At 36.6% G+C, this 21043-nt stretch overlaps 1 protein-coding gene across 1 annotated transcript in view; it reads right to left on the bottom strand.

The window, feature by feature from the left end:
* CHN1 (chimerin 1) overlaps window positions 1–21043 on the bottom strand; it is a 198905-nt gene that overhangs the window by 42160 nt on the left and 135702 nt on the right. The window contains exon 8 of the mRNA XM_057746578.1: window positions 6492–6569. Within this exon, the coding sequence (XP_057602561.1) occupies window positions 6492–6569 (78 nt within the window). The remainder of the gene's footprint in view (window positions 1–6491; window positions 6570–21043) is intronic.

Raw genomic sequence — 21043 nt, 5'->3', positions numbered from 1 at the left:
AAAACCCAAACGAACTTTTTTGGCCAACCCAATACAAAAGATCATAAGAGACTATATGCAGCAACTATATGCCAGTAAAATGGATAACCTGGAAGAAATGAACAAATTCTTAGAAAGGTACAATCTCCCAAGACTGAACCAGGAAGAAATAGAAAATATGAACAGTTCAGTTGCAGGTACTGAAATTGAAACTGTGATTTAAAAACTCCCAACAAACAAAAGTCCAGGACTAGATGGCTTCACAGGCGAATTCTATCAAACATTTAGAGAAGAATACCTATCCTTCTCAAACTCTTCCAAAAAATTGAGGGAGGAATACTCCTGAACTCATTCTATGATATGAGGCCACCATTACCCTGATACTAAAACCAGACAAAGATACCACAAAAAAAAGAAAATTACAGGCCAATATCACAGATGAACATAGATGCAAAAATCCTCAACAAAACACCAGCAATCCAAATCCAACAGTACATTAAAAGGATCACACACCATGATCAAGTGGGATTTATCCCAGGGATGCAAGGATTTTTTTCAACATCCGCAAATCAATCAGTGTGATACACCATATCAACAAACTGAAGAATAAAAACCATATAATCATCTCAATAGATGCAGAAATAGTTTTTAACAAAATCCAACACCCATTTATGATAAAAACTCTCCAGAAAGTGGACATAGAGGGAACCTACCTCAACTCAATAAAGGCCATATATGACAAACCTACAGCTAACATCATTCTCAATGGTAAAAAGCTGAAAGCATTTCCTCTAAGATCAGGAACAAGACAAGGATGTCCACTCTCACCACTTTTATTCAACATAGTTTTGGAAGTCCTAGCTACAGCAATCAGAGAAGAAAAGAAATAAAGGGAATCCAAATTGGAAAAGAAGTAAAACTGTCACTGTTTGCAGAGAAAAATCCTGAAGATGCTACCAGAGAACTACTCAAGCTCATCAACAAATTTGGTAAAGCTGCAGGATACAAAATACACAGAAATCTGTTGCACTTCTATATACTAACAATGAAAGATCAAAAAGAGAAATAAACAATCCCATTTACTATCACATCAAAAAGAATAAAGTACCTAGGAATAAATCTACCTAAGGAGGCAAAAACCTGTAACTCCAAAAACTGTAAGATGCATAAGAAAGAAATCAAAGATGACACAAACAGATGGGAAGATATACCATTTCTTGAATTACAAGAATCCATATTGTCAAAATGAGTATACTACTCAAGGCAATCCATAGATTCAATGCAATCCCTATCAAATTACTGACGGCATTTTTCAGAGAACTAGAACAAAAAATGTTTAAATTTGTATGGAAACACAAAAGACCCCAAAGAGCCAAAGCAATCTTGAGAAAGAAAAACAGAACTGGAGGAATCAGACTCCTTGACTTCAGACTATACTACAAAGTTACAGTCATTAAAACAGTACGGTACTGGGACAAAAACAGAAATATAGATCAATGGAACAGGATAGAAAGCCCAGAAGTAAACCTTTGCACCTATGGTTAATTAATCTACCACAAAGGAGACAAGAATATACAATGAAGAAAAGACAGTCTCTTCAATAAATGGTGCTGGGAAAACTGGACAGCTACATGTAAAAAAATGAAATTAAGACATTTTTCCATACCATGCACAAAAATAAACTCAAAATGGATTAAAGACATAAATGTAAGACTGGATACTATAAAACTCTTAGAGGAAAATACAGGCAGAACACTCTGATATAAGTCACAGCAGTATCTTTTTTGATCTGTCTCACAGAGTAATGGAAATAAAAACAAACATAAACATATGGGACCTAATTAAACTCAAAAGGTTTTGCACAGCAAAGGAAACCATAAACAAAATGAAACACAACCTACAGAATGGCAGAAAATATTTGCAAATGATGTGACTGACAAGGGATTATTCTCCAAAATTTACAAACAGCACGTGTGGCAGTATCAAAAAAACAAACAACCCAATCAAAAAAATGGGCAGAAGACCTAAACAGACATTTCTCCAATGAAGACATACAGGTGGTCAAGAGGCACATGAAAAGATGCTCAACATCACTAATTATTAGAGAAATGCAAATCAAAACTACAATGAGATATCACCTCACACCATTCAGAACAGCCATCTTCAAAAATCTACCAACAATAAATGCTGGATAGGGTGTGGGGAAAAGGGAACCCTCCTACACTGTTGGTGGGAATGTAAGTTGGTACAGCCACTATGGAGAACAGTAGAAAGGTTCCTTAAGAAACTAAAAATAGAGCTACCATATAATCCTGCAATTCCACTCCTGGGCATCTATCTGGAGAAAAACATGGTTCACAAGGATACATGCAGCCCAACATTCACTGCAGTGCTGTTTACAATAGCCAAGACACAGAAGCAACCTAAATGTCCATCGACAGAGGAATGGATAAAGAAAATGTGGTACATATATACAATGAGATGTTAATCACATTAAAAAGAACAAAATAATGCCATTTGTGGTAACATGGATGGACCTGGAGATTATCATACTAAGTGAAGTCACACAGAAAAAGACAAATATCATATGACATTTATATGCGGAATCTAAAAAAATGATACAAACAAACTCACAAAACAGAAACAGACTCACAGACTTAAGAGAATGAACTTATGGCTATGGGAGTGGGGTGGGAAGGCTGGTGGGGAGGGATAGATTGGGAGTTTGGGATTGACATGTACGCTATATTTAAAACAGACAACCAATGAGGACCTACTGTACAGCACAGGGAACTCTGCTCAATCCTCTGTAATAACCTAAACGGGAAAAGAACTTGAAAAGAATAGATACATGTATAATACATGCATGCAATATAACTGAATTACTTTGCTGTACACCTGAAACTAACACAACATTGTTAATCAACTATATTCCAATATAAAATAAAAATTTTTAAAAATAGTGTCTTAATTCTTCACATTTTCTTTTAATCATTTAATTTGCCTAAGTAGCCAGGTTTCTGTTATTATTATTACTTTATATGTAATCTTGATTTTGTTTTACAGAGCTGTTTGAAGTAAACATAGCAAATGGAACACTTGAATAATTTGAAAGGAGTAAAAGAAATACAGAAGATTTCACTGTATTCTGTGGTGCATGAAAATGCACTGCTCTTACATAACATTTAACTGTGCCCGGGAGCTAAGAAAGAAGCAAGAGCTTTCTTTAGCACCACAATCATGCCAGGGTTCTCAACTGCATCATGATCTCTGCTATTGGGCAAGAAACAGTCTTGATATGGATTCAGAAAAATACCCACTTAGGGGTAATATGTAATAACAAGAACAGTGGGTACCATGTACCTACACATACCAGGAATTCAATTTTTTTGATGTAGAACCAGAAGTTCAGAGGGATGAAGCAATCTGCTCAAGGTCATACCAATAGCAAGCAAGTTCCTGAGGGCAAGGGATGGGTCTTAGTTATCATTCTATTCAGAGAGCCTCAGATATAGGATGCAATCACTGCTGGTGGGGTGCCTGTGCCTGACTTTTAATGGCAGAGGTTGTTTTGTTTTGCTTAGTTTTTAAGTCAGTTTAAGAAATTAGCGCTTGTGCATGCGCTTTCTCTTTCTGTTGTGTTAGGATGGGGGCAGTTCTTAAAATGAGAGGTTGATCCAGGAGACAGTTAAAAATATTTTCACTTTGTTACACTGACAACTTAAAAAGGTAATCATTTTCAAAGGATGTGGTATATTTATTTTTAAAATGATGACCTCTCTGAGAGAAACAGCTATCTTTCTTGTGATAGATGCTTTATCAAATCCTTGTAAATAACAATAGGGGGAAAAAAAGACTGTGTTATATAACACAGCAAAATGGGAAGACTTCTTCATTTTTTTCCCCTTCTATTAAAAACAAACAACAACAGGAAAAAACAAATACCTGCCTGGAGCCTGGAGTTAGGCCCAGCTGATTTTGTTTTTTTTGGATTTCACCTTGGTGAATGCTTTCACCAAAGGTATAAGACATTCATGGCTTCATCTTCTGAAATGAGACTTGACAGCTGTTCGACACCACAGAGCAATGTTATATAACAAGGCAATTCAAGAGGCAAAAAAGAAAACCACACTGAAATGAGGCTTTGGTGAGTGGGTTGGTGGTTAGGCAGAGCACACTTTCACCAACATAGAAAATAGTCAATGGCAAGGCCACGTGAACAATTATCATTATGTAAATGATCAGGATTTTTCCTACAACAAATCTCTGAACTGGACATACTTACATATCACAGGCAGTGACATTCTAAGTGAGCAATTGTGTGGGAGAGCACTGCTCCTGCCACAGAGCATGAATTCTTTTAGGGATGTGCCCGGAAGTCAAGTATGACACCCCCCCTTCTCTATTTTATAATGCCACCCCACAGAAACATTTTTTAAGAAACAAAGAGTAACTTCAATGAAAGAGTCAGATTCTGAGACTTTTGACCTTATTAGCAACTCTAAAAAAATATGTAATGCAATTTACTGTCCAACATGAACTCTTTCTAAGCGTAAATACTTTACTTATTTTTAAACAGTAAGCCCAAGCCAGTTTTAATTTTTTAGCTCCAGAGAAGGAAGCAGACTTCTACTTTTAATATGCCCCCTTCAAAAAAAAAACCCCAACAAATATCTTTAAAACAGTGTGGGTACCAAGCTATGAGTCACAATGTCACAACTGGTCCCACAGTCAGCATTTTCTGGTTATACAAAATTTTCTCATTAAAGCCATGTGTTAAATTAAAATTGAGAAATTACTGGAAGACACAACCAAAAAAAAAATTAGAGAATATGCTTGTTTATGCAAATCCTTGAACAGATCCACCCTTTGCTTTTTATCAATATTGACAGAAAGCATGTACAATGAACTTGACTTAGCAGTAAAATGGCATCCTTAATAGGTCAATCTGTTCCTGCTTAACATACCAGAGGGATATATTTTAAAATCTCAGCCATTTCTAAAAAGTTTGCATAGTTTCCTGCTTAGGAACCTAAATGGCTATTTTTGAGACTGAACATGCACATAACTTGATATTTGCAAAAGGATGTATTTGGAGTCATTTTCCTGATAAAAATCCTGTAAGACCAGGTTGTGTATCATGCAAGAAAGCACGGAGACCTAGTTACCTGCATGGACTGCTTAGGCTCATAAATGAAAGAGGTGGTTGAGACTGGATGCACACACTGAATGGTCTCAATTTCATTTTACATCAGGTCTTTAATAATGTGTTTAAAGAGAGAAAACACTATTTGGTTTACCTTGCGATATTAGCAATCTCTGCACATCCCATACATTTTGGAATGTATCCTTTATCCCCAAATAATCTGAAGTTCATAAAAATGTTGTCCACTATGGAAAAAGCAGAGCATATTGGGGGCTGGGTATCTAGCATTTAAGTAAAATTAATGCTAATGTTAAAAATCAGGATAAATTACAAATTTGGAATGAAATGTCTTACTACAGAGTCTGGTGCATTCTATCTGCTGAATAAATGTTGAATAAATTAATAAATAAAAGGAAGATCAGGGTTTCCAGCTTCATCATCTTTTGAAAACAGATACCCCCAACCTCAAAACTAACACCATTTTGTCTACACTAAAAATAGTCATGTCTCAGAAACTTCATCATAAAGTTGTATAACTATTGGGAAGTTACTATAGAAATACTAGTGCATCTACCCATAAAGTGTAACTGGGTCTCCCTACATACAGTCTCACACTGTATGTTCTCTGAATTAGGCAGCAAAGGACTGAACTTCAAGGTCTTATATCAGGCTATAAATACAGGCAAGACCTACATACAGCTTGAATCAACACACACACATCATCTTGATGAAAAATCATTATAGTTGGTAAAACACAATAACACAATAATTAAAACACAAACACACACACAGTGAAAGAAAATACTCAAAAAAGTGAAGAGAAGCTGCTAGTGTCAGCAGCATAACAGTCCCATGGTAGCCATCCTCCCTTCATCATGGTCAACTCATTAGCAGAGGAGAAAAGACAGAAACTATGGGAAATGCACACCATCTGCTCAATCCAGATGCAACAGCACATGCCTCTTATAGCCAAAGCTTTTTACCAGAAACGGAAGGAGATAAGATCTAATCCTCTCACAAAATATCCAACGAAGGTAGTTAGATATATTCACATCACAAATAAAAATAATGCCAAAATCATTACTAAATGAGACCTTTTAAATATCAGTCAGGACTTTTACTGTTGAGTATACACTGATCAAACAGAATACTAAATCAGCATTAGAGAAAATGAGGTTGGATTCTATCACCTTTATTCAGCTAGTCCTTAAAAAAAGAATTATGTTAAAACATCTTCATTCCCTGAATAGCAAGAACATTTTAGTCCAGTCATTCTAGTTTTAAAAAGACACACTTTAATATTGTATATTTCAAGTAATGTGCATTTTGTTTCTTATAAGAAAAGGTTAAAAATAAACATTCTTACCTTGAAATTGTGAACCTTTTCATATTTTGGAATTTGCTCGTTTTCTTTCAGAGTTGCTCTTCTAACAAGTGATGTCAACTGCGAATAAGCAAAGAGTTTCAGAGGTTGCCAGATTGTCACAGACGACTTTTGAGAACCCAGTTTCATTCCCAAGGCTGCTATCAATAAATCTTGCTGACGGCCCTCTTGTTTTGATTTGTGAACTGTAGCTCTATTAGTTTTCCTACCCGACCAAGACTCTTTGGATGGCATTTTGGAATTCACAGGAAATAAAGAAAACCTATATTGATCTATGTCTGTCGATGAACTCTATTCAGCTAACAAATGAGCATTCTGCCAGCCAGCACAGAACCCTACCCTACAGAGAGCTGCAGAGAAACATCACGGAGAGGTGGAGGAGGATGATGAAGCACTTCTTTAAAAAGAGGTCGACTAACCAGAAAAATTCTTCTTTCTTCCCTTTTTTTTTTTTTTAAAGGGCTCTATATTTAAGCTTCTGAAAACTTAAGAGTCTGAACAGAAATAGTCGATGCTAACATACAAAACATTCAGCATTTCTCTATCCTTTTTAAAAAGCCATGCTATTTTGACAAATGACACATTTCTAAAAGCTTTCTTTTCTAGTCAATATATTAATGTCCATTCTGAATGAAAGATGCCTACATACTGCCTGCAGTCAGTTTCTAGCAACTGACACCCTGTGAAGCCCCTGGTAGAGGATGGGGGAGGGGAGGGATTTGACAAGGAAGGCTGGATTAGACTGGTCACCGTAAGAAAGGAGATAACCAATGAAAATCAAGCAACAGTATTTAAGTACTGTATTCCTCAACTCACTGTCTGTTTCTCCCTCCTCTCATGTAAGATTTTCTTGCTGGCTCAAGGCAAAAAAAATAAAATAAAATCAGTGGGAAGACAATGAGCACTGAATGAGTCATGCATCATTACAAAATGGATTTTTTTTTAACCTATTAAAAGCAAACAATTAACACACACAGCACTAGGTTTTAAAATGAATGTACCACTGCCAGGTAAATTATGAAAGGCTGATCTATAATCCACCTTTGTGCACATGGACAGAGGTTAGTTAACTAAAACCCCAATTTATTAAAGATGAGCAAAAGCTAATAAGCATTTTGATGAAAAAGAAAAGGAGGTTAACTAGGTATCACACTACTTTCGTGTATGACCAAAGAGCACGCACATAACGCTGCCAACACCCTGGAGTGCTCAGTTCTGACCTCCTACCATGAGAAGTTTTGTTGTGGATCTAAGGTTAAATAGGTCCAGCCATTATTTTCATTCTTAGTCTCAACCTTCTTCATTCAAAGAGCTTCAGGACAGGGCACAGTGCAAGCCGCTGGGAATGACTCCTCATGTGTACAGGTCCCAGCTGTAGCGTAACTGTGCTTGTTGGACCCTTAGGTGTTTGCTTGGTGATGTAGAAAGGCGAGTGCTGGGCAAGAGACTCAAATCCAGCTCCAGTTAAGAGCAATACCTATACAGTAGTTTTTTTACTAAGGTGCTGTAAACTTAAGTTTTCTCTTATTGGTTCCCTAAACACCACCCATCTGTTTCCTCATGCTACAGTAATTAAGTTTAACCCATTATGATTCTAAGGTTTCACTGTATATAAAGAATCTTAAACTCCATATTGAAATAAATTCAGTCCATTTGCTTAGATAAATGTAAAGACTTTATCTGCGATTTCACAATCTATAGGGGTCACGAACCCAATGTAGATTCTAATTTAAGCAGGACATGAAGTGGTCCTTAAACCATGCTAGATATCGGTAATACTGAGTGACTGATTTTCCAACACCCACAAATATTTTCAAATTTGAGTCTATTGTTTCAACTTTTTAAATGGCTTACTCTTTTAAAAACATTTCTAAGTAAATAAAAGGCAAAAGTCAGTATTTACATCTACAGATGTTTCATTTCCACAAATTTATACTCTTAGGTGATTAATATGAGACAAAAAAAATTTTTCCCCCAAGAAGAAATACGGTGGAAAGAACTTTCCTTGCCTAACCTAAATTACTCTTCAGCGTAGACCTAGTTTGTCATGTGATGACTAAAAATATAAAGGCCAGCCAACTCTTTAGTCAAGTACAATCTAAAGTGAAGTTTATCTGATTCTCAGTGGGCCCAGAGAAAAACAGACTCTGAAGGCAAATTGAACAGTATTTTTTTTCTCCACAATATTTAACACTGAATGTTTAAATTACTAAGTTAAAAAAATAACTTGGTAGAGTTATCCAGAAAATTCATGGCTGAGTAAAAGTGAACATTTAGTCACTGAGTGGCCAGGTCTACAGCAGACTCTGCAGTCATACTGTCTTTCCTGAGTAATTTTTCTACCTAAGCAAGAAATACTGAAATAATTACAACTTGAGAAACTATCTAGGGCACTAAGGAGAAAGAAAACAATGGTTCAGGATGAAAAACTTCTTAGCTCCCCTCAAGTGGCTCAGGGTTTGATCACTATTATGCCTTCCACAACTGCAGCTGCATTTCTGCATTACTTCTGAGGCGCTCTCAAGTCAGAACTGCTAACTCTCTAATTTAGAACCAGTATCAATGTTCTGACATTCCAAACAAATGTATACCACGCTTCCTTATATTTTTCTGGCCATATCTATCTACTTAGATATCACATCTATTAATTATGACTATCATTCATTGATTATTAGGGACGTATGCTCTAAACACCCAGCTACGCACTCTACATATAGAATCCCATTCATTTCACAGAAAAACACCTACGAGGCATATAGTATCCTCATTTTATAGCGGGAAGAACTGAGGCCTACAGAAGTTAGCTCCCCAAAATTGTACAGCTGTTAGGTTAGGTGGCGGACGGGAGTCAGGCTCCTAAACCCTGTGCTATGTCCACTCAAATGAGACCATGAGAAGAAACCAGGGAGCCTGAGGGCAGCTGTTTTTTCCTAATTCTATTCAAGGTGGTTTCTCTATTTATTCCTTTCAATTTTAAAGAGCAGCAATAGATGGTAAGACACAGTAAGCAATGAGTAACAATGAATGGTAAGAAAAAGTAATAGTCCCTATGATATCTGTATCTTAAATTTACCAAGCAGGACAAGAAGTAGGAGATGCAGCCCTCAGGCTCCGTTCAGACACGCCCTCCTTCATGATGCCTTTGACCATGTGCAGCAATTAGATGTGACCTCACCCACCTGTGAACCTCAGTCCTTCACTTGTTTATTAATTATGAGATGTATCCACTCCTACCTCATACCACAGTTGCCTGTGTAGCTGTTTATATAGAACTGCGTCTTAAACATCTTAGTATAAATTCTGAATCTAGCACAGTAGCTCATACAAATAAAGGTTCAACAAATAAAAATAAAACCAAATGAAGGCAGCTATTTTTACTGGGGAGCTGTATGTTATAACAAAAAATGAGATTTGAAATCTGAGACATTAAAGTTTGAATCCTGACCTTGGGAGATTTGCTTGTTGCCTTGGTTATTACCTCATCTACATACTATGGATAATAATACCTATCTTGTAGGTTACTGGGCAGTTTAAAGGGGATGATAGGTAAAAGAGGAAAAACTAGGCAGTAACCACTCAATAAATGACACTATTACAGGGATGCTGTGCCAAATACTAGCTGCAGGGTACACTGTGTAGTATAAGACATAGATTCCTGTCCAAGAAGTTAGCAAATTAATCTGCTTTTGGTTTATACATACAAACATGCCTGGAAACTCCTGTTCTTCCCTTTATATTATGGTCTCTACCAAAATCCCCCAAATTCTAGTTCTAATCCTATCTTTCAAAAGGCACATAATGACATGTATGCTAGTTGACGGAGCAGGGTTGGGACGGGGTGAAAAGGAAAGAAGGTTATCAGCACAGGAAGCCAGGAACAATGTGTGATATTTCATATTGTTGCTCTATTTCTTGGTCATATAATCTGAGACACATTGTATAATGGACATTTTATAGACGAAGAAACGCTCACATGGTGACTTGCTCAAGGTCCCAGTCAGGAAGTGGAAATTCTCTGATCTGAATCCGTGTCTTTTGTCCCCAAAGCCTGGCAGCTCTTTCTGCTACCTTGTAAAGAGAGTAGGAGATAAACCTGACTGTTAGGGATAGAGCTCCCTCATATTTTGGTTCTATAAAATAGAAAATGGCTTCGCTGGGTGGGGAGCTGAACTGGCAGGGCACACGTCCCACAAGATCATTCTTGCCGGAAATGCCCGCAGTATTTAGCTTTTTATTTTGACTGGAAATCTTTGGCCTGTCTCAGACCTCTCTCTGGCCATCCTTTAATATAGATATCACTTCTGTACTGTTTGCCTGGATGAGGGTGACTGGCCTGGAAGAAGAGATGGGGAAGGAGCAGATTCCACAACCCTCTCTGTTTCTACCTTTGTCCATTCCACTGCAGCACAGAGAAGAGGACTGGAAAAACGGGGGGAGGGGGAGCACGCACGCATGGGCATCATATGAAGAATAAGGAACAGAAAGGGAAATAGGTGACCTTGGAAAGGAACGCATTTGCTTTTTTTTGAATAAAGAAATTTCCACCACTGACCCTACCACCCTGTTGTCTGTCTAATAATAATCCTGGATTTGTCCTGAGCTAGCCTCTCACTTTCACCAACAGGATCATGGGCTCTGGGGCCAGACAAAATCTAAAATCACATCCTATTGGCTGTGGTGTGTCCTTGATCAAGCTACCAGTTTGTGTTTCCTTGTGTGTAAAATGAATTAAAAGTATTCACATTATAGAACTATTAAGAATTAAATAAGTATTTTGCATTATTCCCAGCATACAAAGCAATCAATAAATAGAAGTTTCCCCTCCTTCCCTTCCAAGACCCCATCTCTCCAAGATTACGGTTAACATAACATGTGACAGGGATACACATTAAAGGCCCAAGGCCATTGTCCTAAGCAATGTGAGCTTCAGGTCAAATTGTAACCAGGTGATTTAGGGACACATCACAGGCATCACCATTCTGCAATTTTAAACTTACCCTGTCCTGGTAATCTAAACCCCGGGGCTCAAACTCTGAGTGATCCTTGTCCTCTCCTCCTTCCTGCCTCAAACCTTGCTTATAGGGAAGGGTCTTATCAACTCACACTAAGGTGCAAATAACTACACTTCCTTTTCCATGAATATCTGATTTTTAGTCTGGGACCAAGACTTAAGCCAAAAGAATACATCTCCAATTACTGAACATCAGGACACACTAATAGTAAGAATGTTCTCTAGGAAATGGGAAGGACCTCACACAAACAGCCACCTTTTTTGTAACATCATGATGACATCACGGACTTGTGATCGCAATGCTCCAGTTAACTAAGCTAAATCAGCATTCCATCCAAAAAAGCACCATAAAGGATAGTGCTCGCTGGCATGGCCCTGGGGCTTGCGGAGATGAAGACTAGCTGGGTTTACTTACTACTGGGTGATTTGAGTCACTGGTTCAGGTTTAGCAAATCCTGCAATTTCTAAAAAATGTTAAAATTGAGATATAAACAACAAAGCTCTTCCACTATCAAAATTTATAGATCCAAGCAAATTCAGCTCACTCTAAATACACAGATTATTCATACATTTGTCCCCTGAATTATCATTTGTAACCCAGTTTTTCTCCATTAGAGCCAAGAGTGGAATATGTTCAAGGTACTGAACAACAATATGTCACTTACACTTATTAACTGACAACTACACAGCACTATACTAGTAAATGCTATACACGTATGATGTAGCTTAGTTATTAACATAATAGGGAAGGTATCATTTTATAGATAAACATAATCTCAGAGAGATTAAGGTCACCTAACTAGTATGTGGTGAGAATAGGAGTTGAACCCAGGTCTACATGACTTCAAGTTCTGTGTCTTTCCTCTAGACTCTCCTGCCCCCCATATTACCTACAGTCCACATGCAATTTTGAAAGGCTATCATTTGAATAAGTTTCTGGATCATTTATATTCTAGCACCCCTCAGATTACCAGCCAATTCAGTACAGCTTATATTTGAATTTACAGCATCTACCAGATGCTATAAATTTTGCTCCTCAAAATTTTCAAATGCATTTTAAGTCAAACATTAGAGATTTCTATACAGAATTCTATAAATTCCTTAAGTTATGTTGGGATAAGTAACTTTTTATGTTGCACAGGAAACTCTTAAATCCGGCCAGGGCTCTAAATTTTTATGCTCCTGGCATCAGTCACATCATAATTCCTAACTCAGTCTTCACTATACAGCTGCCCTAGCATTAACGCAATATCTCTCTAAACAGAAAACAATACGACATATCAATGCATTCATTTCAGTGTTTCGTAAATTTAAATTGCACTATACTAACACTCACACTACCAAACTCTGTACACTCTAAGATGTTCCCTGACTTATACTCAATAATTGCAAACAGAAAACATGTGAAAACACAATGCAAACAAAAAAGCACAGCCCCACATTCCTTATTCTTTTCAAGAAACAACAGAAATGATCAACTTCTCCAAGCGACAGTTTGAGGAAGTGTTTTGCATACCAGGCCCAGAGAGGAGGGGTGGAGTACACACAGCTTGGTTACCAAGCATGGTTCTGACTGACAGCAGCCAAGTCACTGAACTTTTTTTTTCCAAGTCCCAGCTGGACTAAATAAACTCCATGGCCTTCTCTATATTTTTAACAGAAATTCAAAAGGAAAAAGGAAGGTTCACACTCATTTAGCACAAGGGGATGTAAAGATCTGAGTGTGTCTAAGTGGGAAAGGCCAGCGTGGCTATGAGTGAGTCCCTTCAAGGTAGCTCTGGCTAATTTACTACAGGCTTTTGTGTGGTACTCACTTTTGCAGGCTCAGAAACCTAATTTGTCAGCAAGGAGATCATATCTATTTCTCAAGGGGAGAATAACATTATAATACTAAGCTCATGAAGCTGATAGGTAAAAGCAAAATGATGGCTGTCTAGTTTATATTAAGATTTGAGATATAATTATCATAAAGTAGGTGACCAACATGCTCTTTTTTGGGTAGCATACCTACACTGGAAACAAACAATAATTAGGAGGCAGATGAGAATGGAGTCAGACAAGTGGAGTGGGTTAGATGAAGTGAATATTTAATGCACAGAGTTAAGACATCCTTTGATTCCTCTACAATTAGGATGGCCCTGCCACAAGACTAGAATGCTCATGCCCATTTAGTGAGAGGCACCTTTATTTTAAGTCAGTGCTTAGATGGGCATAAGCAGCTCCTAGCTCTTTGAGTCTCCTTTTTCCAGGTGTCTCTTTTTGATGATTCTGCATATCTCTGACCAAATATCTTAGGTGGTGATTTTAAAGGTTTTTTTTTTTTCTTTTTTAATTGGGGTATAGTTGTTTTACAATGTTGTGTTAGTTTCTACTATACAGCTAAGTAGAGTTCCCTGTGGTATATACAGCAGGTTCTCATTAGTTATCTATTTTACACATATTAGTGTATCTACGTCAATTCCAATCTTCCAATTTATCCCATCCCCCTGGTGATCTTAAAGTTAATTCATAGGACACAGTCTTATTTTTTTCATTTATAAGCTCTTAATGGATACTAGACTGTAGCCCTGGTGTATTGATAACAATTTATATAATAGGTACTTTGGGAAGATAAAATAAATGGCAGATGTCTTCCTGCCCTGAATCATGTAACAAGTAAATATATACATGTAATTATATATAAAATTACACAATAAGAGTAGTATTCGGCCATTCGCAGTGATGGTTGTATGGTGATGTTCATAGCAACATTCCTTCTCGGTTCTTCTGAATAAAAAGCTGAAATCGGCCTCCATACGAACTTCTTCCCAATTTTCCCCCCTAAATGAACCTGAGGGCTAATGAGGGAAATATGTCATTAACATTTTTGTTTCTGTTTTACTCAAATTTTTGATATCTATTACTTGCATGACTTAAAGGAACACTTTTATTATTCTGTAACAATAGAGGAGATGAAATTAGAGAAGCTCTAACACTATATCAACAATTAGAGACTTTAAATCCAGCGCAAAACTCTGGAATCACAGATGCTTTCACTTTTTCAGAGAGCTTTTGGTTGTAATATACATATGGAAAGTACAACTAAAAAGCAGACTCAGATTTATGTTAGGAGTATTTTCAGATTTTAAACTGCCATAGGAGGTTATTTCAAGTTATTGCAGTTCAGTGAACATTTCACAATCACCAATTTAACAAAAGCAAGCCAGTGAATCAGAATAAAAGCTAGGCACTACATTTTCAGTTTTCTCATTCCACTACTGACTTCAACTGATTAGGATAAGATGAAGTCTATGTGATTTGGTTATTTTAAAAAGGACCTGTTACTGAACCTCTTAAAACTTACATTATAAAAGCTTACTTCCCATGGACTTCCCTGGTTGGCACAGTGGTTAAGAATCTGCCTGCCAATACATGGGACACGGGTTCAATCCCTGGTCCGGGAAGATCCCACAACTACCGAGCCTGTGCTCTAGAGCCTGCAAGCCACAACTACTGAGTCCACGTGCCACAACTACTGAAGCTCGCATACCTAGAGCCCATTGCTCCACAACAAGAGAAGCCACCACAATGAGAAGCCCATGCACTGCAATGAAGAGTAGCCCCCGCTGTCGGCAACTGGAGAAAGCCTGTGCACAGCAATGAAGACTCAACGCAGCCAATAAATAAGTAAATGAATAAATTAATTTTTTTAAAAAGCTTATTTCCCATATGTGTAGTTTGATTAGAATATTCCAAATGTAATTTATTTTAATATTCATTTTAAGCCTCAATAAAGATAAATGTGGGCTCATGGTATAAAGTTCAAACATACTTTTGAAAGTCTATTTTTAATATGTGAAAATAGCAACAGTGGCCTGAAGGTAACAGATTTAACTTTCATAAATAATTTCCCTGAGAAGAAGCATAAGCATGAGAATAATTCATAGATGTGTTAATTGTTTACCTCACTGTCAGATATTAATATGTCTTTTCTTTGTAATGACACTACCACATGGCATGTTTTACATTAAGATAATGATGTTGAAAAAATAAAAACAGCTGGCATCTGGGCATTTTTCAAAAATAAACTTTTCATAACATTTCCATAGTATTTCATCTTATGAAATTCCTGTTAGTTCAAAGGTTCCTAATGAAATTAAGACAGAACAACCCCTAACTTGAATGTTCTTTTTCATATAAGAGATAGACTTTTTCATATATATCATACATATATGTGATATATATGAAAAATAATTATAATTAGAGTCTTCCATACACACGTGTATTGTGTTTGTATATGTGTGTATATACATATGTCCCATTTGACCCTTGATATTTTATAAGGGATTTGAGGCATCTAGACCAGGCCCACAAATGATCAGCACACTGGAAAATAAAACACAGAAAGTCAGACTGCAATCAACTTCCTGTGAGAAGGAAGGAGAACAGATTAAAGGATGATTTAACATCTGTCTTTCAGTGACATTTTAATGTATTAAGAGAGATCTACCTTGCCGTTTTCCTCCTCCACAAAGGATAGGTTAATGGGAGAAAACTTAAGGAACAACTGAAGATCTTTGGTTGATAAGGTCAAATGTTATTTAAGGCTATCTGGCCAGCTTCAGCTAGTGCTTCACCACCTTTTCTACCAAAATGTTCCTAATAGCAACCAACAGTGAACAGGGATGTGCAGGGATCCAGGGGTGGTTCTCCAAGCTCCCTCAAATGTGCCCATATAAAAATGTCTAATATAAAAATGTTTTCAATCAATGACTACTGAGTAAAATCGACGCTCTGGGAAGACATGTCACAGTTATCTTTAGGTTTAGCATGTCCCTGCCTAGTAGCAGGAAATTATCACCTAGTTTCAGGAAAGCAGGTTTGGGTGACAGAGAGAGCCTTACAAAATCCCTTCCAGCAGCAGGCCTGATTCTGTCACCATGCTGCAGAGCAAGAAGTAATGTGTGAGGTAAATGGCTTTACAATCCTAGTCTTACTTTACAATAACTTTAATTACTGTATTCTTCTGTCTAAAAAAATATTTAACTCTAATACTGCCTCCAAATCAGGCGCATTTATTTAGATAGAGATTTAGATTCTACAAAGTGCTCTGTCACATACACTATTTCACTGTATCCTCACATTCCTGTTTTCCAGAATGACAGTGCAAAGGTGTTAAAGCACTTGATCAGGGGCAGAAATCATTAAGCAAATGAGCAGCGGTGGGGACCCAGGCCTCCCGACTTCACACCTATCCTCTGTCCACTCCACCTGCTTTCCTGGGACCTAGAGATAAGATTACTCAAAGTGTGAGGAGACTGACTCTTACTTTAGTAAGGTCCCGGGCTACAAAGACCCAGAACTATCAGCAAGCAGAAATATTCACCATGGAAAATGACCTTCCCTGATTCAGTGCTAAGCCTCACAAATGGTTTAGAACATCCAGAGAAGTAAGGTCAGCCTTGGTGATTAATTTCTGGCATTTTAAAAGCCTTTTTAATTATTTTGAGGGTAGTGGGTAAAATGACATGATGTTCTTCCTTAGATACATGCAGTTCCTTTATTAAATGTCTCCCAGGGCTTAAAGGAAAGTTACTGAGCAGCATGCCTGGTTTTGTTTTTGCACTGGCTTTTCCTTTTTTTTTTTTTTTTTTAAATAAAAACAAATCAACAAAACTACCCTCCAAACCAATGAATTGAGAGAAGGGTCTCTTGAGCAACTAATTAAACTGCCTTTAGAAATACGTGATTAAACTTTCCATTAAAATTCACCAGACACACGTAATTTACAAGGTAGAAAGCCATTCCAATCTCATGGGTAAACAATCAACTAAGGCTTATATTTATAACAGAGATTCCAGAATGGCCAATGTAGTGAGTAATTATAAAATTAAGATGCATTTTATCTTTAAATGAATTTGGGGTTCTGGACATGTGGCCTGAAAAGGTGTAAATACTTCATACAGCCCACAGATTCATTACAAGAAAGTATAGAAATGGTCAATGCATATAGGTACAATACAAACTCTCAAATAATTTTCATTCAATAAATATTTTATTGAGTATCTACTATGTTCCAGGCATTAGTGAAACTGGTGGACACCAGAGAACAGGGCACTATGCTATTTTCAACAGGACCAGATATTAAACAAATGGATACATATTACTGAACTAATAATAATTGAGTTAAGTAGTGGGTGGGTAATGTATTTTTAATCCTATTTTAATCCTAACAATCACATTTTCTTACAAAGGTTGAATTAATTCATGAAATTTATGTCTATGCCCTCCTTCCAAGCTACTTTCTGTTCTCTTGGTCCTTCTGAGACTCTAACAGGTGACTTCTACATTCTCCCTCCTGCTCTCCTTCCAATACAGATGTGCCTTCCTAAGCTTTCTAATGCCCAAATCACAGGGAATTTTGCTGAACACCTCATATAGTCTTTTTTTTTTTTATCAGAAATAATGCACACAGAGAGCTGCTGTTCTACATACAGTAGCCAAGACATGGAAGCAACCTAAATGCCTAGCGACAGATGAATGGATAAAGAAGATGTGGTGTATATATACACAATGGAATATTACTCAGCCATAAAAAAGAATGAAATAATGCCATGTGCCACAACATGGATGGAACCAAAGATCATATTAAGTGAAGGCAGTCAAAAAGAGAAGGACAAATACCATACGATATCACTTACATGTGGAATCTAAAATATGACACAAATGAACTTATTTATGAAACAGAAACAGACTCACAGACATAGAAAACAAACTTATGGTTACCGAGGGGAAAGTGGTGCGGGAGGCATAAATTAGAGGTTGGGATGAACATATACACAACATTACTATATATAAAACAGATAACCAACAAGGACCTACTGTAGAGCACAGGGAACTATACTCAATATTTTGTAATAACATATAAGAAAAAAGATTCTGAAAAAGAATATATGTATATGTATAACTGAAATCACTGTGCTATATACCTGAAACTAACACAACACTGTAAATCAACTATACTTAAATAAGAAAATTAAAAATAGAGAGCTGTTGTTTATAAACTCTCCTCCTCAGTCTGCCTAATCACCCTTTCCATAAAGACTTAAAAAAATTAAAAAAAATTTAAAGTTCAGTGTTATCTATAGTTAAGTGGTTAAGAGCTTGGCTCCTATAGAAAAGAATCTCAGCTTCACTTACTAGTTACAGGATCTTAGGAGAAGTCTCAGTTTCTTCATCTGTAAAATTGGAATGATGATAGAAGCTATCTCATAGGGATGACATAATGAATGGAATATATGGAAAGTCTGTATCTTCAGCACCCAGCATACAGAGAGCTGTTAAAGCTCTCAAAGACCAGGTGGTGGTAGTGTGTTGACACTGCTCACATCATCAGCATCAGTTTTATCACCTTACACAATGCTAGGAACAAAGCAGATGCTAAATGCTGAAGGAACAGCTCACAAAGTCATGGCACTTTTGCAAGCCTTGCTGAATCCTTCAGACTCATGGACAAATGCCTGTCTGAATGGCTCCAGCTTCTGCTCTTATGATATGGTCAGAATAGATTTAATATCAATACAAAGAAAATGGCCATTTTCAAAAATGTCTTACAGTTTGGTTTTAAAAAAAAGTAACAGCTGGCCTGAGGTGCAAGGAAGCAGAGTATCTTAAATATTGTTTCCTCATTTGACAGCCAAAATGTATGCAAATATGAACTGAAAACACGTTAAAGAGAAAATGTGTGACAACACAGGTATCTTAGCAACATAGCTGACTAAAGGATGAGACTGAATTGAAAACATTTGTTGTGTTAAGAGAACAGGTGCCACCTGAAATACAAAGGATGCTTGGGATTCATGAACTGTGGTTTTCAGCTCTAAAGATCGCTGAACCGTGGTTTAAATTAATATGCAGGACCAAAACAACTATTATCAGAGGAATAGTGCAAAGTGCCATGAAAATTTATGGATGAATTAAAACCCTCTGTATTGATGAGTTCCAAGAAAATGTTAAGACAGAAAAGGGAATTTGGTAATATCTACCATTAGTAAGCCTAAAGTTTATTTTTCTTCCCATGAACTCAAATCCATAACTTGCTGGAAAATTCCAAGATGAAACTATTTTCGAGTGCATGAATTAGTAAGGAAGACATTAAAATAAGAAGTATGATGTTAAAAAAATAACTTGCCTAAAATATCTCCTCCTGCAGGATCAGCTGTAGATTTTTTAAAGTGGATGCTTTGGTTGCATTTTTCAGTGTCAGAAATATTAAACCATGTCATCAGTTGAATAGTGTTTCTCTGCTGTTTTCCTTTTCAAAAGAACCTGGTCTTTGAGATACTAAGCATAGAATTTAATGCATTATTTTATACCAGTGGTACCTCTTTTAATAAAAACAGCATATCAAATTAGTTACTGTGGGTCACATACTTAGACAGTTTTTCCCAACTCTGTCTCCTCTGTTGCTTCTACTCTGGATTATGTTTAGAGTTTTACACTTCCACATTGGAAAAACTCTCCAATAGAGAAAGAGCATCATACCAAATGAGGTAAAAGACATCTGGGATCCTTGTGGGGATGGTTTTCCTTAGGAAATGTATTGTTTGAGTTGCAAGCTGAGTTGGTGGCTTTTTCCATGGAATGCCATTTTTTTTTTTACTTGGAAGAAAAACTAACATAAATTCTGATTATTGAGATTTGGCATTTTCTCAAAAATGAACAAAATGAGCCTGCCACCTCAAGGAAAATAACTGACAGTCAGTGATAAAATCCAAACTTTCAAGAGAAAATAAGAATTTTGGAAATTTTTTTATCTGCCACCCTGAACGTGACAGCTTCCCCCTACTCAAAAGAGTTTTCTGATGAAATTAATGATGAGATTAACAAATGTGATCTTTTGATATCACATACAGAAATGTTTCAGTGTTTGAAAGACCTAAACAACTCAGTGAACCAATATTTTCCAAATGACCAACGCATGATGTTACAGGATCATGCACAGCTGAAAGATCCAGAGTTCAAGACAGACCAATGGATCTTAGTGTAACGGAATAAGAAATGCTTATTTATAACATTTCAGATTCTACACTGCAAGTAATCTTTAAACTATCACTTGCCCAGATATCAAAGAGAAATATCCAAATTAGCTGAAAGGGCTCTTAAGATACTCCTCTTTACCAAGTGTGTATTTGTATGAGGTGAGATTTTCTTCACATATTTCAGCCAAAATAACATACCACCACAGACTGAATGCAGCAGCATTTACAAGAATCCAGTTTTCTTAGTATTAAGACATAAAGAGATTTACAGAAATGTAAAAATGCCACTCTTTTAACTATATTTTTTTCATAAAATATGGTTATCTTAATAATAATGCTATTATGTTAACATGTAATGGGTTTATTATCGTTTTTAAAATGAATTAACAGTTACTTTTAAAAATGTTTTAATTTCCAAGATAGTAAATATCATAGATATAACCCACATAAATAAAAGCTTTTTGAGATCTTCAATAATTTTTAAAGTGTAAAGGGATCTTAAG

The sequence above is a fragment of the Hippopotamus amphibius genome, chromosome 8 (genome assembly GCF_030028045.1).
Source record: "Hippopotamus amphibius kiboko isolate mHipAmp2 chromosome 8, mHipAmp2.hap2, whole genome shotgun sequence".
In the NCBI taxonomy this organism is placed as follows: Eukaryota; Metazoa; Chordata; class Mammalia; order Artiodactyla; family Hippopotamidae; genus Hippopotamus; species Hippopotamus amphibius.
The sequence above is the reverse complement of the archived record's forward strand: the minus strand, read 5'-3'. Positions and strand labels throughout refer to the sequence as shown.